This window comes from Ochotona princeps, chromosome 6, assembly GCF_030435755.1.
Source record: "Ochotona princeps isolate mOchPri1 chromosome 6, mOchPri1.hap1, whole genome shotgun sequence".
In the NCBI taxonomy this organism is placed as follows: Eukaryota; Metazoa; Chordata; class Mammalia; order Lagomorpha; family Ochotonidae; genus Ochotona; species Ochotona princeps.
Window position 1 is genome coordinate 10,129,101 of NC_080837.1, and position 19,213 is coordinate 10,148,313.

The 19,213-nt window shown below is 50.0% G+C and overlaps 1 protein-coding gene across 1 annotated transcript; it reads right to left on the minus strand.

The window, feature by feature from the left end:
• Positions 1-988: 988 nt before the first annotated feature.
• TMED3 (transmembrane p24 trafficking protein 3) lies at positions 989-8,172 on the minus strand. Its single transcript, XM_058665555.1, has 3 exons — positions 7,875-8,172; positions 5,659-5,907; positions 989-1,480 (listed from the first exon to the last, which is right to left on the minus strand). The coding sequence occupies exons 1-3, from the start codon at positions 8,043-8,045 to the stop codon at positions 1,244-1,246; spliced, it is 657 nt and encodes a 218-aa protein (XP_058521538.1). The 5' UTR covers positions 8,046-8,172; the 3' UTR covers positions 989-1,243.
• Between the last annotated feature and the right edge of the window lie 11,041 nt (positions 8,173-19,213).

The window sequence follows — 19,213 nt, forward strand, 5'->3', positions numbered from 1 at the left end:
AGTTCATCAAGATTGGGACCTTTCCCTAAATTAGACAATCACTTTAACTCATCCCCTCTGAGCACCCCACTCCACCAGTATATGTTATTGAGTATATTTTCTTTCTTTCTTTTTTTTTCTGGTCCCAAACATTGTACCCACTAGTAAGCATCCTTAGCTGTCGGGTGCCCCACAGTGGCTTCTTGGGGTCATTTCTCGTCACCTAGCCCTGGCTCTGCACGCCTGGGTAGGTCTGTAGCAGACTGTCCTCCGTACAGAGTAGCCAGACCGTGGTCAGTTCTCAGTCCCACCTGCCACTCTTCAATCTGAGATCTTTGATTCTGAGATGCTCACTTGTATTCTTTCTCCAAGAGTTTCCTTCTTGCCTCTGGAGTACCTGCTATCCTATCCTATCCTGGAACATCTCCCCTATGGCCATGAAGCTTCCAGCCTGGCAATCCTAAAGTAAAATTGCCATTTTATTACATGCACCTACCTCACACAGCATGCAGGACCCACTCTCAGCTGTGTTAGGCATTAGTACCACATACCAACATGAGCTGGTCCAACAAGAATTAGACCTAAGCTCAGTTCACCCACCCAGATCCTAACTGCTTCCTAGGGAATTTCTCCCAGAAGCTCTGGTGTCTTTTCTGAAAATCTTTGTTGTGAAGCAAACCATCAGACACTTTTAAAAACATATGTACGAATGACCCAGAGAGAGGGAGAGTTCCCCCCACCACCCACCCACAGGAAACAGCAGTAGAAAGACCTGCACATGGCCTGGTGGGTGACTATAACACTAAGGCCACTCGTGGCACTCAATCCCTGCTTTGGTTCACCCGTGGTGGTGGGGGCTGGGGGAAACAGTTCCACGCCCCCCTGCCGGACAGCTCTTGCACAGAGGTTCCCCATACCCCTTGCTCTAGGAGAGACACCAATCCTCTGTCCACACATGGACAGGGAGGCCTGGGAGCGCCTGCAGAGCAAGTAAGGGAGGACACAGTCCCCAGGCTGCGCACACTTCCACTTTTATTAGCCACATTCCTGGTCCCTAGGAGAGAAACAGTGGGCCCAGGGCACCCATGCAGCCATGAGTAGGTCCCGCTTCGGTGGCACACTCTGCTACTTCCCCCGCCCTCCCAGGTGGAGAGAGAGGAACGGCCAGCAAGCATGGAAGCTATTTTGGAGCCACACATCCTGGGACCCATGTCCCGGGCTAGGGTGCACGGCTCAGCCAGCCCCAGGGCCTGGCGATGCAGCACTAGGAGTGGACAGCCCTGTTGAGCGGGCGCCTCTCAGTGAAGAAGCTCTTGAGCAGCAGCACCTGGCTGAAGCTGACCACGAACAGGGCAATCGTCTCGCCCACAGACCAGTAGGAGACGCGGCTGTTGAGGTCTTCAGCCCTGGCGCGGTCCTGGGCCTCGCGCAGTCGGTAGTGGGTCTGTGAGTCGATCACAGTCTTCAGGGCCTCGTGGATGGTCACGCAGGCTGACTCCATCTGGGCAGGGAGAGAGAAGCGGTCACATCACTCAGTCCTGAGTTAGGGAGCACAGCAAATCAGGAGACAAGGGCTTTGGTCACTCTCTCACTCCGAAAGGCAGAGGTGCAGAATCCAGCCCACAGGCAATGCCAGATGACCATGTCCAGGCTGCTAACTGGGGTTCTGGTCTGAGGGTTTCATGTGGTTTGTTTTCCTCCTGCCATGCTGTGATGCAAAGAGGTCCAGTGAGCTCCCCAGAGTCACAGTGCTGCCATGTGGCTGACACAGGGTCTGACTCCATGAACTGAGCCTCGAGCCTACCCTTGCAGCCCTGCCCATGCCCACAGCACCCTCGCCATTAGGGAAGACTGACTTACTGCTTAAGTCACTGCATGGATGGGAAACTGAGGCCCGAGGAGGCCACATGAATCACACAAGATCCACACAGTCCATAAACAGCTGAGAAAGAACCAAGCCATTGCAGTGCTGGGCTCTGGGTCACAGCTCTGCAAACAGTGAGGACATGCTTCTCGCTTTCCCTGAGCACACACACATGCACATTCCATGCGTTCATACAGATGCTTGCATGTAGTACATTATAACTTCCCACTGGAACATTCCAGGCAGCAGGCAGAAATCTGAAAATGTCCCCTATTGCAGCCGCATGGAGTGCCTTCCTGAACTAACTCCAGGAACCTGTGACCGCTTCAGGCCATCGTCGCTGTGACCACACAGCTGTCAGCTGTCACTGAGTCAAAGGGACTGTCCAGGGTCTGAGGGAATACCATGCCAGTCCTTGAACACCTAGCACATTCCCCACCTTATTGCAGGAGGCAGCACCCACCTGCCCAGGGCCAGAGGGAAGGCCACCAAGGACTGAGGGCACCACAGTTGGCAACAGGATGGATGGGACCTCAATCCTACAACTGCACAGCATGGGCCCGTGAGTGGACGTCCCTCCCCACAGATGCCAGGGAAGAGCCCAGCCCCAGCCTGGGCTGCAAAACCTGGCCAAGCCTGACCTGCCCCAGAGTACGCAGAGCTGTGAGGGGCTCCGCAGACACAAGAGTGGGTGCCAGCAGGCATGGGGATGAGCTACTCAGCCACGGACAACCAGTACCTTGTGCCTGTGGCAGAACTCAGAGGCAATCTCACTGCAGACAAGGCTAGACAACACCATGTGAGCAAGTGCTCAGGCTCCAGGGGCCCATCAAGCACCTGCTAGATACCTGCTTCAGCTCCCAAACTACACAGATGAACTATGCACAGAGAAGAGCACTACCCTGTCCCCATCCCTAAGACTGCACAGCAGTGGCCCTGGGCTCCTCCTCCCTCCCACATGCGATAGTCAGGCTGTACCCACAGACATTTAATATTGGAAAGGGGCAAGTGGGGAAGAAGCAGATTCCAAGTGGATGTTACCCATTAGGTTACGCTGGGGACACCTGCACTGGCTCAAGACACAGCTATTCTGTCCCTGATCAGCTCCCTGCCAATGTCCCCTGGGAGGCAGAAGATGTCCCATGTACTTGGGCCCCTGCCACCAGTGTGGGAGACACAGGTGGACATCTAGGGTCCCTGGCTTTGGCCTGGCCCAGCATCAGTTGTAGGCATTCGGGATGTAAACCAGCAGATGGAAGATCAACCTCTCTTTCTTCCTCTCTTTAATTTTGCCTTTCAAGTAGATGAAAATAGATAAAAACAGACTGATGTGGATTCCAGGTGGACCTTCCAAGTGCCAACTGGTTTCAATGCCAACCAGTGAAGGAGGCTGCTGGGGCACAGAGCCCTGGCCCACCCAACTTGTCTGGCAATACTATGCAGGCTCCTGAATGCCTGCCAGCTGTCAGAGATAAAAGAAGGGGGTTAAACCAGGAAGGACTAGGACTGCATTTCCAGCATTCCTCCAGTATCCAGAAGCCCTGGAGAGGAAGGTGGGAGGAAGAGGAGTCGGAGGAAAGCTGCAAAGTGCCAGATGCAAGCCTCTCAGACACCACCTGAGTCTCCCCTCAGAGGCCAGCCACACTGGACACAGACAGTGGTGCTGCCCAGAGGACCTGGTGCCAGAACAGCCGCAGGGAGGGAGGGGCCAGCTGCCACTGCTGACGTGGCATTGTCCTGCCCAGCCTGCTTGGCACCCACACAGCACCCACCGTTGCAACACACTTGTGGGCGGGAACTTCAGAAAACAAAGCTTGGAGGTGGGGAGGCGAGGAGGGAACACAGCCAGGCAGCTCCATCTGCTGAGCAGCAAGGCACCACATGCCGCTTTCTAACCCAGCATAGGGCAACAGGAAGCCACACCGGCACAAGGACCCAAACCACTGAGAGGCTCTGCATCCATCAACCCACTGTCATGTGGAGACAGGAGTCCTGCTAGGCCCAGCCCATCCCCAGAAGATGGTCACTAGAGTCTCATCTCCACCGTCCATCAATACTCTTGCCCTGGGGACCAAGCCCTGGCACATGAACCTTCAGGAGGGACAAACTACCTCATCAGGCAGTGCCTCTAGCCTGTTTCCTACTTTCTTGGGGCTCAGGGTTGGGGCAGAGAGGGGGCAGGGAATGGCGCTCTGTTCTGCCTACACCACCAGCTGTGGTTTGATTTCCCTGCCTGGAAGCCTCTCCACTCATCCTGAAAGCTGTCCTTGAACCCCACCCTTTGCTCGCTCTGCCACCCCACTCACCTCCTCTACCCACTGCATGGCTGGCAGCTTGCAACCCCCACAGGATGTCCTCCATCCCCTGCCTCATGGGGCCTCTGCAGACAGCCGCTTGGGGCCTGTCCATTCTTCAAAGACTTGACATTAAGGCCCCACCGTGGAGTGAGAAAACCCCAAATCCTGCCAAAATGGGTGGGAAACCTCAAGCCTCTACCCAGGGGCCCAGATAACCTTCAGCTTGGCTGCCGGGCAGCTGCACTCCCCTGGAAGCTGGCGAGAAGTATAAACAGCACATGCTGATAATGTCACCTGTTCTCCCCGCCACATGGAAGTCCCTCCCTCATCTAGGACAGGTGAGCTACCTGCCCCAACGAAGCCATCCTGAGCCTGCTGGGAGAACCTAAGATCCCCTCACCCTGCAGCCCAAGCCCCAACCACGGTGCACTGCGGCTCCCCAGCTCACACGGCTATTTCTTGCCAGGCTCCTAATATCAGGGAGGGCATGGCCATCGCAAGTGCTCCATGGACCAACCCATCAAGCCACTTCTCTGCAGATCTGGAAGGAAAGGGAGCATCTCCAGGGCAGAGTCTGGAAATGCCTAGAATGCCATCCACGGAGGCTGCTCCATCAGCCATCATCAGCTCGTTCCCCAGCTCTGCTGGTGCGAGATCTCACGCACAACACACACGCTCAGTGGGCAGGTCCTCCAACGGCAGCCATGTTCAGACTCGGCCTCAGCCAACAGAACTTCCTGGGCCTGGCCACAAGCTTCCAGTGACTGATGAACATCGGACATGTCACTGCAGCACTGCAGTGCCGAGGAGGAAGTGGGTTTGTAATGTAACAAGGACGGAGGCAACACAGCTCTCCCTCCTGCTGCCGATGCACCATGCAGCAGCCACAGAGAGGCCAGCACAGCACATGGCCACCTCACAGCATGCCTATTGGACACCCAGGAGGCTCCAGCTTTGCTCCTGGAACAGCCATGGGTGGTTGTTCCTGCCTGACCGGTCTCTACGGCTTCTGACAGTCACTCAACAGACATGGGCCCAGCTCCCTTTGTGAGCACGCCTCGCGCACAGGTGCAGCAGAAGTGAGTCTTGGCCTGCAGAAAGGCAGGGAGGAGGGGAAGAGAGTGGCATTCGGAGGATAGTCAATCTTGAGGGCAAGTTGACTTGGAGGTCTCCGGGTTCCCACACCATGTCACCACGGTAGCTAAGCGGGGGGCATCCAGCCAGGCCTGAACCTGACAGCCTTCCTTCTTTGCCTGTAGCTGTGCACCAGCAGGGCAGGAGCAGAAGCCAAATGACTCCCAAGCAGCAGCCGGGCCTTTCTCATTCTCTCCTTCTTTCCATGGAGGATCCCAAAACCCCCAGGGAAGGCACAAGAAAGAAAGAGCAAGCCTGGATCACCCCGTTGGTGCTTATGCTGTACACATATTGCCCAGCAATGGGGGAGCGGAGCTTAGGACTCAAAGACAAGGAACAGGAGAGAGGGTTCAGCCAGGCCTGCAGTCATTGGCATTCACTCACCTGGGTGAGAGCCGTGACTTTGTTTCCCATGTCTGGCAGGATGGGGGGCTCGTCACCCACTTGGAAGTCAAAGTAGACGGTCTTGTGTGAAAAAGTGGAGAACTCATTGCTGAAGCAGAACTGGTAGACACCCTTGACCTCGGCCCGGTGCGTGAAACTGTCATACTGCTTCTTGGTCTCCCGGTAGAGGGTGTTCCCCAGGGGGTCCTCCACGTAGCAGTCCACGTCATAGTGACCTCCCGTGATGACCTGGCAATCACAGAAGAGCTGCTGTGACCAAGGACCCAAGACCCTCTGACCAAACATAAGACCTGGACATGTCACCTTTGCCACCTGCAGAGGTAGGTGCCGCCTCACCCCTCTGCATGATCACACTGCTAGTAAGGAAGCAACAGGGCCAGGATTTGAATCCCTGTCTGCCTGACCCCATTCCCTCTCTCTCTCTCCTACAGGACAATAAGCCCAATTTTTCCCAACTGGTGGAAGGGGAAACTAAGGCTGCAGGTAAACTGCCCAAAGTTGCACCAGGGAACTGGTAGGGCTGGAGCCTTCCCCCAAGGCTGCCCACCAACCCCATCTCAATCATTCCACAGCAGGAGTGACCCTGCTGTTAGCGGCTTTTCACCAAGCCCTTCAGAGAGCACGAGCAAGATGAAGCAGCGATGCCTGAAAAACTGTCCCAAGGCCATGGACTGCTCCCCTTCTTGATCTCTGCTGTATGCCCAACAGAAGACAGGCAGCAAGTCCCTTCTTGAGGGCAGCGCCAGTCCACGGCTGGGACGTGTCTTCGTCTGGAAGTGGGCAACAATAGTACCCTCCTTGTACACTGGGGGTGAGGATTTAATGAGAGACGGTTCACAAGTTCTCAGTGCAGTACATGCCTGGTGGTGCCAGCCAATTGTTGGACATGCCTCAGACTACGAACTGGCTCCCCACAGGACAATAACGGACTGGGGTGGGAGTGGGGAGCGGGGGGAGATGGGGACCTCACTCCAGGGCAGAGGCAGGTGGATGTGTGCTGCCTATCTCTTCCACGCCCCCTTCGGCCGAGCTGGTGGTGTTCCTGACTTGCGGACGGAGTTCAATAACTTCTGACACAACTGCTGCAGACTGAAGGCAAGGGACAGGCCATGAAGACAGAAGTAGGGGACAGACAGGGGAGAATCCCTGGGCATCACTTCGTTCCAACTCGGCCAGTTCACAGAAGTGATGCTCAGACACACAGAGGCAGAATCACAGGGCAGTCTCCAGCCGCAGCCGTGGTCCATGGCAGAACAGGGCCAGCAGTCTCCATCTGCTTCCAGGAGTGAACTGGCCCTTTGTTCCAGACGAAGATGTCCACACTCTTAGGTCCCACTGCTGGGCATGTTTTTTACCCATGTCACATTTCTGCCCTGGCAGCTCCCAGAACCATCCAGCCACACAATTATTATTTTATCATGATTATTTCTGTTGTTACCCATGTCAATCCAGCCAGTTTGTGTGCTATCCACATGACGGACAAGGCACTCGGCAACACCTGCAAAGCTGGCCCAAGCCCAGCCTCCAGTGCGTCTGACCACCCTTGCTACTCATGCCCCCTCACTTCTGCAGCCGCACCTGCCCACAGGTGTCCGCCAACAGATGGCTGAGGAAGACTCCCGCTCAACTTTCAACCCTCCTCCCTCGGTTCACTACAAACCTCCTGGGGCCCAACACCTGTTCCAGGGACCTGTGCCCCCTGACACCTGCTCCAAAACAGAGAGGAGCTGGGCTTCTCAGAGCCAGATGGCCACAGCACCGCTCCTAAGCACCCACCAGGCAGAGCTCTCCCGGGGCTGCAGCTTACATAGCGGAGACAAATGAAAATAATACTAATACTAATACTACTAATAATAAGCTCCCAGAACTATGAACCCGATTGCTCTCATCTTCCATGTTCACTGGTGACCAGGAGGTCTGGGCCACGTCTTGGAACAGGCTCAGCGCCTACATCCAGCAGATCAAAAACGGCATTCAGTCACTCTGACCAACTCCCAGGGATGCAGGGCACTCCCCTCCGGGTGACTGCACCCCTACCCCGGCCCGATGGTCTCCGAAGGACCCTAACAACTCTCCTCCAGGGAAGGCAGCCAGGGTCCAACGACCCCCTGTGGCCTCTGCGGGTTCAATCCAGCCTCCCCAGCCCCAAGCCTGCACCTGGCGCAGGTTCGACCCCGGACCGGTCCCAGCCACACCTGGTAGTCCAGGGAGAACTTGACGCCCTGCTCCACCTCCTCGTGGAAGCATTGCTTGGCGTTGTCCGGCAGCTCAAAGGTGAGCTCGGCGGCGCGTGGCCGCTCGGCGCGCAGCAGCAGCAGCAGCAGCGGGAGCAGCGCGGAGGCGGAGCGCAGCCCCGCGCGGCCCATGGCGCCCTCCGTCCGTGCGCCGCGGCTCCGGCCCTGCGGCCCTCGGCGGCCGGGCAACGCCGGGTGGACCTGCCAGGGCCGACGTGGCGCGCGAGCGGGCGCGACGCTTCCGGGCAGCAGCAGCGGCTCAGTGCGCAGCCGCGCGCTCCTTGGGGCCCGGGCAGCCCTGGCTGAGTGCGCGTGCGCGCTGGCCGGAGCCGGGCACCCCGTCCCCCGGACGCGCGGGGCTGAGCGTCCCCCGGGTGCAGCCCACTGTGGCCAGCCGCTGCTGTTTGTTCTGGAGAGGTCTCGGCCGGACCTTGATCTCTCCCCCTAGGGGCCCCGAGCTGATTCCTGCCGCAGAGTCCCAAGGGACGCACCGCGAGGAGTGAATGGGTTATCTTGTATTGCAGGTGGAGATGCGTATGTAAGAGGAGTATTCCTGTCATCACACGTAAGCGTGAGTGCACGTCCACGCCCGCACAGATCAGAAACAAGCGTCAACACAGGGTGAGGCGTCAACAGGCTAAGGCGTCAACTGCTCCAGAGACTTTAGGGTTTTGTGTGAGACTTTAGAGTTCTATGTAAGTCCCGTACACTGTGATGTCGATCCACAGTGTAAATTTTATGTATACATTTTTTGTACACTTTTGTATACGTGTACAGTGTCTTACTTTCCACGGGGAAAAATGTTTGTTTGTTTGTTTGTTTGTTTGTTTTTAAAGATTCACAGAGCTACAGAAAAGAGCTTCCATCTGCTAGCTCACTCTCCAAATCATTGCAACATCCAGAGCCAAGCTGCTCCAAAAGCTGGGAGCCAGGAGCTTCTTCTGAGTCTCCCACATGAATGCAGGGTCCCAAGCATTTGATCTATCCTCTACTGCTTTCCCAGGCCACAAACAGGGAGCTGGATGGGAAGTGGAGCAGCCAGGACACAATCCAGATCCCATAGGGGATGCCAGCACCACAGGGTAGAAGATTAGCATGTGCTGGCCCTTCAGCAGGGAATTCTACAGCCCATATATGGGTATGGCTTTTAAAGTTTGTGAAAAGTGGAATTGAAAAATAAGCTTGGGGCAGGAGTTTTGTGCAGCGGTTTAGACGTGGCTGGAGCGCCTCCATCCCCCATAGAAGTGCCTGGGTTCGAGTCCTGGGCCTGCTGCAGGGCTGACGTGCAGGGCACTTCGGGGGGGGGGGCGGGGAGAGGTGGGAGGCAACATGCCAGACCTGAGTCTCTTTCCAAGTAAATTTTAGAATCGGTTCATTAGGATCACACCTGCAAAAAACAAGCATAACTGAAACTTCTTTGGTATATAGTCAGGAATATTTCATATCCATAAGCAAAGCACATGAACTTGCATCCCTGTCTCATAACCCAAGTTTATCATAGACCTAAATGCAAAGCCAAAAGCTATGTAACTTTCAGAAGAAACCATGACAAGACACATGATTTTGAATTAAGTGAACATTTCCTAAGACATCAAAAGTGTAATTTTAATGAAAGAAAAAAATGATAAATTAGACTTTAAAATTTAAAAATTCTGCCCTTCAACAAAACACTCTGTTAAGAAAGTAAGAGACAAGTTAGAGATGAAGAAAATCACCACAAAACCTATGGCAATAGGGGTGCACCCAGAATAGTTAAAGAACAATTTTTTAAATGAGCAAAAGATTTGAACAGATACTTCACTAAAGGAGACACAGGAAGATCCTTCAAAAGGCGCACGGAAAATGGGTTTAAAAATAAGTTGACTGGTGCTGGTGTTGCGGCAGAGTGTGAGAAGCCTCCATATGCAATGCCAGTGTCCATAGCAGTGCTGTCTGTTCTGTTTCTGATTCATCTTCCTGCTAATGTGTCCAGGCACTCAGTGGAGGATGTTTGGGCTCCTGCACCTATGTGGGAGACCTGGATGGAGTTCCAGGCTCTTGACAAGTCAGGAGCTGGGAACAGTCCAGGTCTCCCATAGGTGACAGAGACCCAGTGACTTGAGCCATCAGTACTGCCTCCCAGCATCTTCTTTATCAGCAAGATGGCTGAAGCCAGGCACCGAACCTAGAAGCTGTGCTCTAAGAATCTAGCCAGCATCTTAACCCCTTGGCCAAGCCCTTGATGGCTGACAAGGCACCAAACCGAGGCGCTTTGCTCCGAGGAGCCTAACCAACATCTTAACCCCTCAGCCAAGCCCTTGCCCCCTGTAGTATGCTTTATTCTCTCCAGACCCTGCTTCTGGGAGTCCTTCACGGACAACACTTCACCTGAGGTCACATCTTTGCTGGGCCTTCTCTTCAGTCCATCATCTTCCTTGCCTGCCCCTCATGTTTATTCGGAAGAGTGCTCCCCCAGTACCTCGCAGAAGGCCAAACCACTGGCCCATGTGTTGCTTCTCAGAAACTCAGCTCTGTTTCCGTTCTTAAAGATACAGTTTATTTATTTGAAAGTCAGAGTTACAGAGAGAGATCTATCTGGTGATTCACGTTCCAGGTGACTACGACAGCCATGAGTGAGCAAGGCCAAAGCCAAGGGCTTCATCTGGATCTCCAATGTGGATGGCAGCACTTGAGTCATCTTCCTCTGCTTTTCCCAGGCCATGAGCAAGGAGCTGGGTAGGAAGCAGAGCAATTGGGACATGAACTGGTGCTCACCCACATGGGATGATGGAGTCAAGGGCACCTGCTACATCTCTGTCACACACACACACACACACACACACACACACACCCATACAACCCAAACCTAACTCTGGTAGGTAAAGTAGGACTTACTTTCCCAAAACTCATGTGATTGTTTAAATTTTAATATTGTAATGCTAATGATTGATGAATTAAAGGTGAAGATTCCATCTAATTACGGTGTCTGAGAGGTGGATCTGATGGGAGGTCTTTAGGTCATTGGTTCTCACAAGAAGGTGGATTATTTGGGTTCAGGTCCTGCCTAGGCACGCGCGCTGTCTATCTCTCTTTCTTTTTCCCCCAGCTCAATGTGAGGCTCCACACATGTAACCTGAGATACATTTTCCTTTAATTGAAGCAACAAAAAAGCAGATTAATACACCAACCTAAGAATTACCATTGCCATTAAGTAAATAGGATTAGTCTTTGGAGCTTTGGAAAAAAGAATGCTGAGTTCCCATGCCAAGTTGCCACTTACCCTGTTGCATGACCTTGGCCAGTCACCAACTCTCTCCACATATATTTGCTCAGTGGTAAGTGGAGACAGGTGTGTCTGTTAGCACCTGCCTGTATATACACACAGGTGAGTACACACACACACATACACACACACACACACACACGTATACACTCCCAGTTGGCCCAAATACTTTTACCAAATGAGATCTACTTACAAGAAAAACCTGCAAGTGAGTAAACGGGGGAGGAACACTCCCATTAAAGTATAAGTAAGCTTTTTCAGAAAACATAGCATGTAGGATCACTCCCTGATGCGCCAGAAAAGGCTTGTCTCTATCAACCTGATATCAAAGCCAAACAAAATTGTGCAAAGGGGGGAAGTTGCAGGCCTAGCTCACTTATGAATATAAACACAAAATTATCATCCAAAGATTAGCATTGCTTTTCTCCTTCAGGTTTGCAGATGGAAGCTTTAAAATAAAGGTTCCGTTTCATTCTTGTGTCATGTAGACAACGAGTTGTTTCAGAAGATGCGTTGATGTGTAATGCCACCTGTCTCCTACTTAACTTCCATCAGTATGAGGTTCTGCTCTAGACTTGCTGTCCTAATACTTGGTGACCCACTGCATGAATGAGTGTGCTGTGTCATGCCATTTTAACTATTGAAGCTGTTTAAATTTTGCCATCTGGCTCTGCAATCCTCACAATCACGTTATTCTTCAAGACGGTCTTACTTCATTTCCAGTTCTTGGCTCTTCCGAGGGAACTATAAAAACATTTTTTCATCTCTGGTGAAAACTCTTCTGGCCATTTTCATGGTATATGTATCCAGGAAAACCTGAGTTATATGTGTCAACAATAGCTAATGGTGTAGCAAAGACTATCATGGTATGTTTTCAGTTGCCCGAGTACTCTTCATACAATTTCCACAGTGATTGCACCAGTCCACAGTCCCACCAGCAGTGGACTAGGGTACTTTTTCCCCTACAACCTTGCCAGCAGATGTTGCTAGTAGTTTTCTGTGTGTAGGCCAATCTTACTGGGGTTAAGTGGAACCTCGAAGTGGTTTTTATTTGTATTTCCCTATTGCTGGTGAGCTTGAGCATTTTTTTCATATGTCTGTTAGCCATTTGGATTTATTCCTTTGAAAAATGTCTGCTCACTTCCTTCTCCCCTTTCCTAACTGATGTGTTTATTTTGTTATTGTATTTTTGGAACTCTTTGTAATATACCCTGGATATTAGCCCCCTATCTGTTGTGTAGTGTACAAAGATTTTCTCCCATTATATTGGTTGCTTTTTATTCATTGTTTCCCTCACTGTGCAGAAGCTTCTCAGTTTGATGCATTCTTATTTATTTATTTTGGCCTTGACTTCCTGTGCTTTTGATGCCTTTTCTAGGAAGTCAATGCTTATACTTGTATCTTACAGAGTATTTCCTATGTTTTCTTCTAATAGTTTGATGCTTTCTGGGTATAAACTTAGGTCATTTATCCATTTAGATTTGATCTTTGTGTATGGTGAAAGCTGGGGGTGTCTTGTTTCTTACTTCTATGGTCTCAACAATTGTCAGAGCAACATCTGTTGAAGGGACCAACCTTTTTTCCTGGGTTGTTTTCTGTTCTCTTGTCGAAGATTAATTAGCTGTGCATGAGATACCTGAACTCTTTAATAAAGGATGAAAAAATGAAAATTTGAATTTTTAGAGTAATAATCCAAGTCTCCAGATTTGTGAAGTTTATCTCTTAAAATTAGTAAGAAAATTAGTAATGTAATGGAAAAATTAAATAATATAATGGAGATAACTAACTAATTTGGTGAAATATTGATTATAACTCTGGATTGTTTTAGCACCTGGTAAAATTATTCTAAAGGGTCATTTGTCCAATGAAGAGAACTGACAGTGACATTGACCCATGATTTGCAAAAGTGCTTTAAAACTCCACAGCCATTAAAATGCGTGACTCTTAGCACCAAGAGGTTATCACCTCAATGGAACAGAATAGAATGAAATAGGATAGAATGGGGCTAGGGAGCCCAGAAACAGATACAAGAGTGTTTGGGAATTAAAGAATTTAGCCTACTGTGAAGATGACATCTCACATCATTGAATGAAATGAGGAGACTTTTGGCTTCAAGCAGGACACAGCAACTCCAGCCAGAAGACGGCTCTCACAGGGAGGACTCAGAGGGGATGCGGGAACGGCCCCACCAGGATTCCAGATCAGCTTCTCTTCTCTTCCCTGGGGTCTGCCCTCTTCACCATGCTGGCCTGACCCCAAGACTCCATTTTTCATCGTCATGCAGATAAACCCAAAACAACGTGCTTAGTTAGAATTGAGCAGTGGAACGAAGAGAAAGAAAATCTGTCTATAAGCACAGAGCCTGGGCTGTTTCCTTCAGTCCAGCAAGTCTGACCTCAGTCACAGAATCTCTGTCTAAAGCATCAGTGAGGGCAGGCCACATGCTGATTGGCTGCACCCTGTAACCCATCACTTGTGAGAATGAACTTGAACCAATAGAGACGTCCCTCTGAGTAGCGGTGGGGTCTGCTTCCCTTGCTTCAGTAGGGCTGAGGATATACTCTGCTATCTGAGCAAACACAGGATTTGACACAAAGGAGGACATAAAAGGGATTAAATGGACGTGTCCCCAGCAGTGCCTACTATAGAGAACAAAGTATTAAATACTTGCCAGATTAGAATGGGATAATCAAAAAGGAATCTAGAACCTTGCCTCTTTCCATAGGAGAAATGCTTTCTGCCTTAGATCAGAGGTACATGGGGGTCAGCTCCAGTTCTTTCTATTGCTTGCCTGCCAATTGGTCATTTGTATGCTATGAAGTTCTCTGCACTAAAGCTTTGTACTTATAAATGACAAAGCTGTTTATGTCTCTAAATCAAACAAAACTAGACCCCCAACCCCTGTTCATGTCTAATGAAGAAGCCAAGAAAGTCCCATCTGGGTCGTGGTGGAGCTCTCCCTGAGCCACCCTAGAAAGGTCTTCTGACGTTCCCAGGGGGCAGGTGCAAGGACAGGGTTGAGAAGCCCGGCATCCAAGCTACAGGATTTCTTCTGGACAGGTGACTTAGACAGCCACCCTCCAAGCTGGGCCAGGCCCAGTTGCCCAAAATGCACTAAGTTTCCCATCCCCTTCCAGGAGTTTGCTCTGGAAAGGAGAGAATTCCAAACAAAGGATCCCAAACTTATCAGCCCTAAGAACAAACTTTTCCCTTCCAAGGTCTCTCTACACCTCTCTCCATCCCCGACAATTTTCTCCTTCTCCAGAATGGTCCCTGGGTCCATTACTATCTCTTGTTAGAGGATATGGAAGACTGTTGGCCTCTCTTCTTGAAGACAGATTAGTAAAGAGGATAATCAATTTCTAGGCTTCCTTTTTCTTTTCTTTTTGGTAACTTAGCAATTGCCATAGAATAAGGAGAAATCTGAGTGGAAGCCTTGAAACTTTCCAGAGAATGAAGGACTCTCAAAGAATCATTGAACTCTGAAGTCTAGAACCCAAGTGAGATCCAGACCTTTGGTTTAGCAACTAAGACACTTGGCAGGATACCCACAACCCATCTCTCTCTCTCTCTCTTACAAACAAATCAATTAAAAAATTTAAAAGGACAAGTGGGACCTTCCATGTGCTCCACTGACTTATTTCATACTGACTGCCCTAACCTTGAATATACACTGATAGAAATCAGCTTTCATCCACAGATGTTGTCATCAGAAAATGGCCTACAAAGGGTCTCTAGTACCTGAAATTAGTTGCTACTAGTACATGACAACCGTAACAGCAGAGCCCAAGAGATACACTTTCCCCTGAAAGTGGCAATGCCCCTTATCATCTACTGCACCAGAGAGTATAACGTTTTCATCCTCAAAAATGGATTTCTAAAATTAAGTGCAATATGTAAAATACTGAATGTTGTCTAAGGTTGACACTGCTAAGCCATCACATTAATCTCATAGTAAAGAAAGTGCAATGCTCATCATTGCAGTTTCACTGAGAAAAAATGAGGAACACTACTAAAAGATTGTAATATTTCCTTTATTGACGTATCAGACATATCTTATTAGTTTCAGTACTTGGAACGTGACACTTCTTGGGTGACATCATCAGCTTGAGACTAAGGATAGAACACAGAACCAAGATCAAGCACTACAGGATATACCTGCAGCACCAGCGTACACACACACACACACACACACACACACACACAGAAAGGTCAGATGCAGCCTGCATTTGCAAGGAACTGTTGCAAGGAACTTAATGAAATTCACAGAGAATTGACAATGGGTTTGCTTTTTGGTTTTTATTATTATTGTTATATTATTTATTAAAGGCTTTGGAATGTCTAGAAATTAAAACAGTTTCTGACTTTAAACTCTAGGCTCACATTCTGTGTAAACAGCTACATGGACAGTTCAGAGAGTCTTAAGTGGATGGACTATTGAAACTAGAGCGTGCAGCTAATGTGTGTAGTTGCCACTGGGATTCTGATTGGGGCATTAATCTAATCTCTGACCTAAAACACGCTTGAATCTAAAGTACGCTCATCGGAGGCATTTATATGGAGCAAAGTGTAGTGACATTGACAGCATCATTTATTTATGCCAAACTCATGATAAAGTATTTTGGTCACTGCACTGGTTGAGAACAGTCTAATCTGGTGAATATGTCATCAAGAAGTGGTGAGACAGAGTGCCACCTGGTGCCTAGAGAAAGGCTGAGTGAAAGATCATGGCTGACTGAGGCAGGCAAGGAATGCTGTGAAGGTGCCCAGCCTGGGTTGGATGAGTTATCTGTGCAGTGGACTAGCCATCCTGAAGGAGCGGCTCACCATGTCTGGTGTTCCAAACTAATGGTGATAAATGGACTGTGTTTGCTATGCAGCACAAATTGGACGTCCCAATCTCAGTGAAAGGTTTGGCGAAATGCTGCTGTGCAGTATCTGGCTATGCCCGTGGCTGGATGCCAGCTAGCAGAGTGAGTTTCCACCAGCACTATTAGCAGCTGGGAAAGCACTCAGCATAGCACGTGCGTCTTGTGTTCTGTGAATGTCTGGGGATGCTGTCTGCAGAGACTTCTCTCGAATGCATTTGAGAGTTACTTGCTTGCCTATAAGAGTGTTCAACTAGTAAGTACTGACAATGATTCAGTGGTTCTGAGGAGAATATTGGGGTATCCACAGGAAGGCTCTTTCATGAGCTAAGAGATTTCTATGTCCTTGTATATTCATCTCTTTTTCTTCCCTTACGGCAAAGTACAAGAGACCCTTAGCACTCACGTCTGTGTGTGTATGCCAAGAGTCCCTATGGCCATATCCCCCTACGTCTGCATAGCTCTTTTCCTATTTCCAGCATGATTTCTACCTTATTTATCATGCTTCTCTGGACCTTGGACGACACTGCCCAGGGAGACATCTGGCCATGTCTGAAGACTGCTTTGGTGGTCAAGGTGGGAGAAAGGTGCTGTTGCCTTGTGGCAGATGAAAGCTGAGATGCTACTAAACATCCTACTATGCATCATGGGACAGCCACCCACCGCCCAGCAGGTAAAACTCTGGGTTTTCATACCGAGGTTGTGCTAAAGGAGTTTAAAAAGAAAGTACTTCATTTGTTCTTTAACCATTTGGTCATGAACATGTTCTTCAGATTTCATGATTTTTTTCTTTATAATTTTCTGAAAGATTTATTTAAGTACGTATTGGAAAGGCAGAGTCACAGAAAGAGAGAGAGAGATCTCCCGTTTGTTACTTTACTTCCCAAATGGCCACAACGGCTGGGGCCAGTCAGATCAAAGCCAGGAGCAGGGAAGCCCATCAGGATCTCCCACAGAGTGGTAGGGCTCTACTTGAGCCATCTGCTGCTTTCCCAGTCACATGAGCAGAGAGCTGGATCAGAGGTGGAGCAACTGGAGTTCAAACTGATGCTCATATGGGATGCCAGGGTCATGTGGCTTAAGCTTCTGTGCTACAAAGCTGGTCCCTTGTTATTTTTTCTCATTTGAGAAGTAGAAAGGAGAGGGAGAGAGAAAGAGGGGGACGGGGTGGTGGGGAGAGAGAGGAAGCTTTCATTTACTGGTTCACTTTCCAGATACCCACAATGGTCAGGGCCAGCCAGCCAGGCCAAAGCTGGAAGCTAAGGACTGATTCCTTCCCACCTGGTAGGAAGGGCCCACTGCCTGAGCCATCACCTGCTGCCTCCCAGGCTGCATATCAGCAGGAAGCTGTTATCAGGAGCAGAACTGGAACCAGACTGAGGCATCTGATACTGGATGTGGGTGGCTAACCCAACCAGCATCTTCAGCACTAGGACAAATGCCCAGCCTTATGAGCACTCTAGCTTGGAATCTGATGAATTTTTCGAAGATGTTTTAGAGTCGGTGTATTGTTTAGACCTTAATGGAGGCTTTTTCTTTTCAAATCAGCTTAGAGAAGGGCTTTGATAGGCTCACAGGGTTCTCACAGAAGCAAAATATTTTCAGCTAGATTGTACTTCCTTTTGTGTAGGATGTTTGAAACCTTGTAACTTGAGGGGTATCAACAAACAGTCACGATTAGCTGCACTGCACTGAAGTGCAGCAGATAAAGCTACCACTTAAGATATCCACGTCCCATATCCGGGGGTGAGGGGGACTGCTTTGAGTGTCAGACGCTCTGCTTCTCATCCCGCTTCCCGCCGATGCACTTGGGAAGGCAGTGAGTAGCTCAAGTGTTTGAGCCCCTATGGTCTATGTGGGAGACTCAGACAGAGTTCCTGGCTCCTGGTTCCAGCCTGGTCCAGCTGTGAGAACTGAGCCAGCCAGCAGATGGAAGATTCTCTCTCTCTCTCTCCTCTCTCTCCCTCCCTCTTTCTCCATCATTCTATATTTCAAACAAATTCTTTTCATTGCTATATTTTATCCAATAACTTCTAGGCACAACTGCAGACACTTTCACATCTTACGAAGCCATCTAATCCTCTCTCCACAACCTTACATCTGTCTTTCCTCTTCACTCTATGGGATGCTACCCGGGAAACTGCTGAGCTTTCAAACCACAGAGCAGACACACCTCTCCAGTGTGAGAGGGCAAACTGACAGGAAGGTAGCCAGGAGCATCTTCAGGCACGGATGACCACGTGACAGCACACGGGCTCTGTATCCTCCCTGGATTTGATCAGTCACTCAACAGGATTTTCAAGTTAGCTCTACAAACCTCCCACCCCTAGCGCATTCATCCAGAGAAGGAACCAGATTTTCCTTGAGTTGCCTAATGGAAGGGAAGTGACAGTTAGCATCCCTGTCTTTTCCTTGCTGCTTCCAGCTTGGGAGGTTTCAAGCCTGCACATGCCCCATCCACATCTGCCAGTCTGACTTGGCAGATCCCATCCAGAAACTCCTCCTTTGGGTCTGTCGTATAAACAAGTTCAGCTCCAAGTTGGCTAACCATTTCTCACAAATCTGTGTCAGGATGGGGTCTGGACAAGTCTCTTTTCCAAAGAAAATTTTACATTAGGGGCACCAGCCACCATTACCCACCAGAATCTAAGGGGTCCCGTGAGTATATGGCATTTGGGGACTCGGAGCAGATTCAGGTTAGTGTGTGAGCAAAGTACCTGAGTGATGTCACCCAGGCCTGTTTGCCAGTGTCCACACAGCAGAAGGAAGCAGGACTCACAGGTCAGGGCCTGTTGGATACGGATGTCTCTTTCCATTTCATCAGCCGGGACGCAGCATACTTGGCAGCAGGACTTAGGGAGGACTTAGGGAGATTCTGTACGTCTTTGCTCACATGAAATCTGTGTTTTCTTTGTAGGCACTTTATATAGAGAGTTACAGGGAATGCAAACTCCAATACCACTTTGCAGAGTACACTCTCCTTTCCTGTATGTCTGTTGGAGAAACCATTGGTGTTCACAGCTTAACACCAGTGCCCTTGCTGTGTTCCTGTGGCACTCTAAAGTTTTCCTTTCTTTGGAGAAGAGTGTATGTGTGTGTGTGTGTGTGAGAGAGAGAGAGAGAGAGAGAGAGAGAGAGAGAGAGAGAGAGAGAGACTTCCTCTGCCAAAT

Bases quoted from the DNA above. Each gene is read 5' to 3' on its own strand.
- TMED3 (XM_058665555.1), bottom strand. From the start codon at position 8,045: ATGGGCCGCGCGGGGCTGCGCTCCGCCTCCGCGCTGCTCCCGCTGCTG. The intron at 5,908-7,874 runs GTGTGGCTGGGA...TGTGATTGCCAG, and splicing joins AGTTCTCCCTGGACTACCAG to GTCATCACGGGAGGTCACTA. The intron at 1,481-5,658 runs GTGAGTGAATGC...CTCCCTGCCCAG, and splicing joins AAGTCACGGCTCTCACCCAG to ATGGAGTCAGCCTGCGTGAC.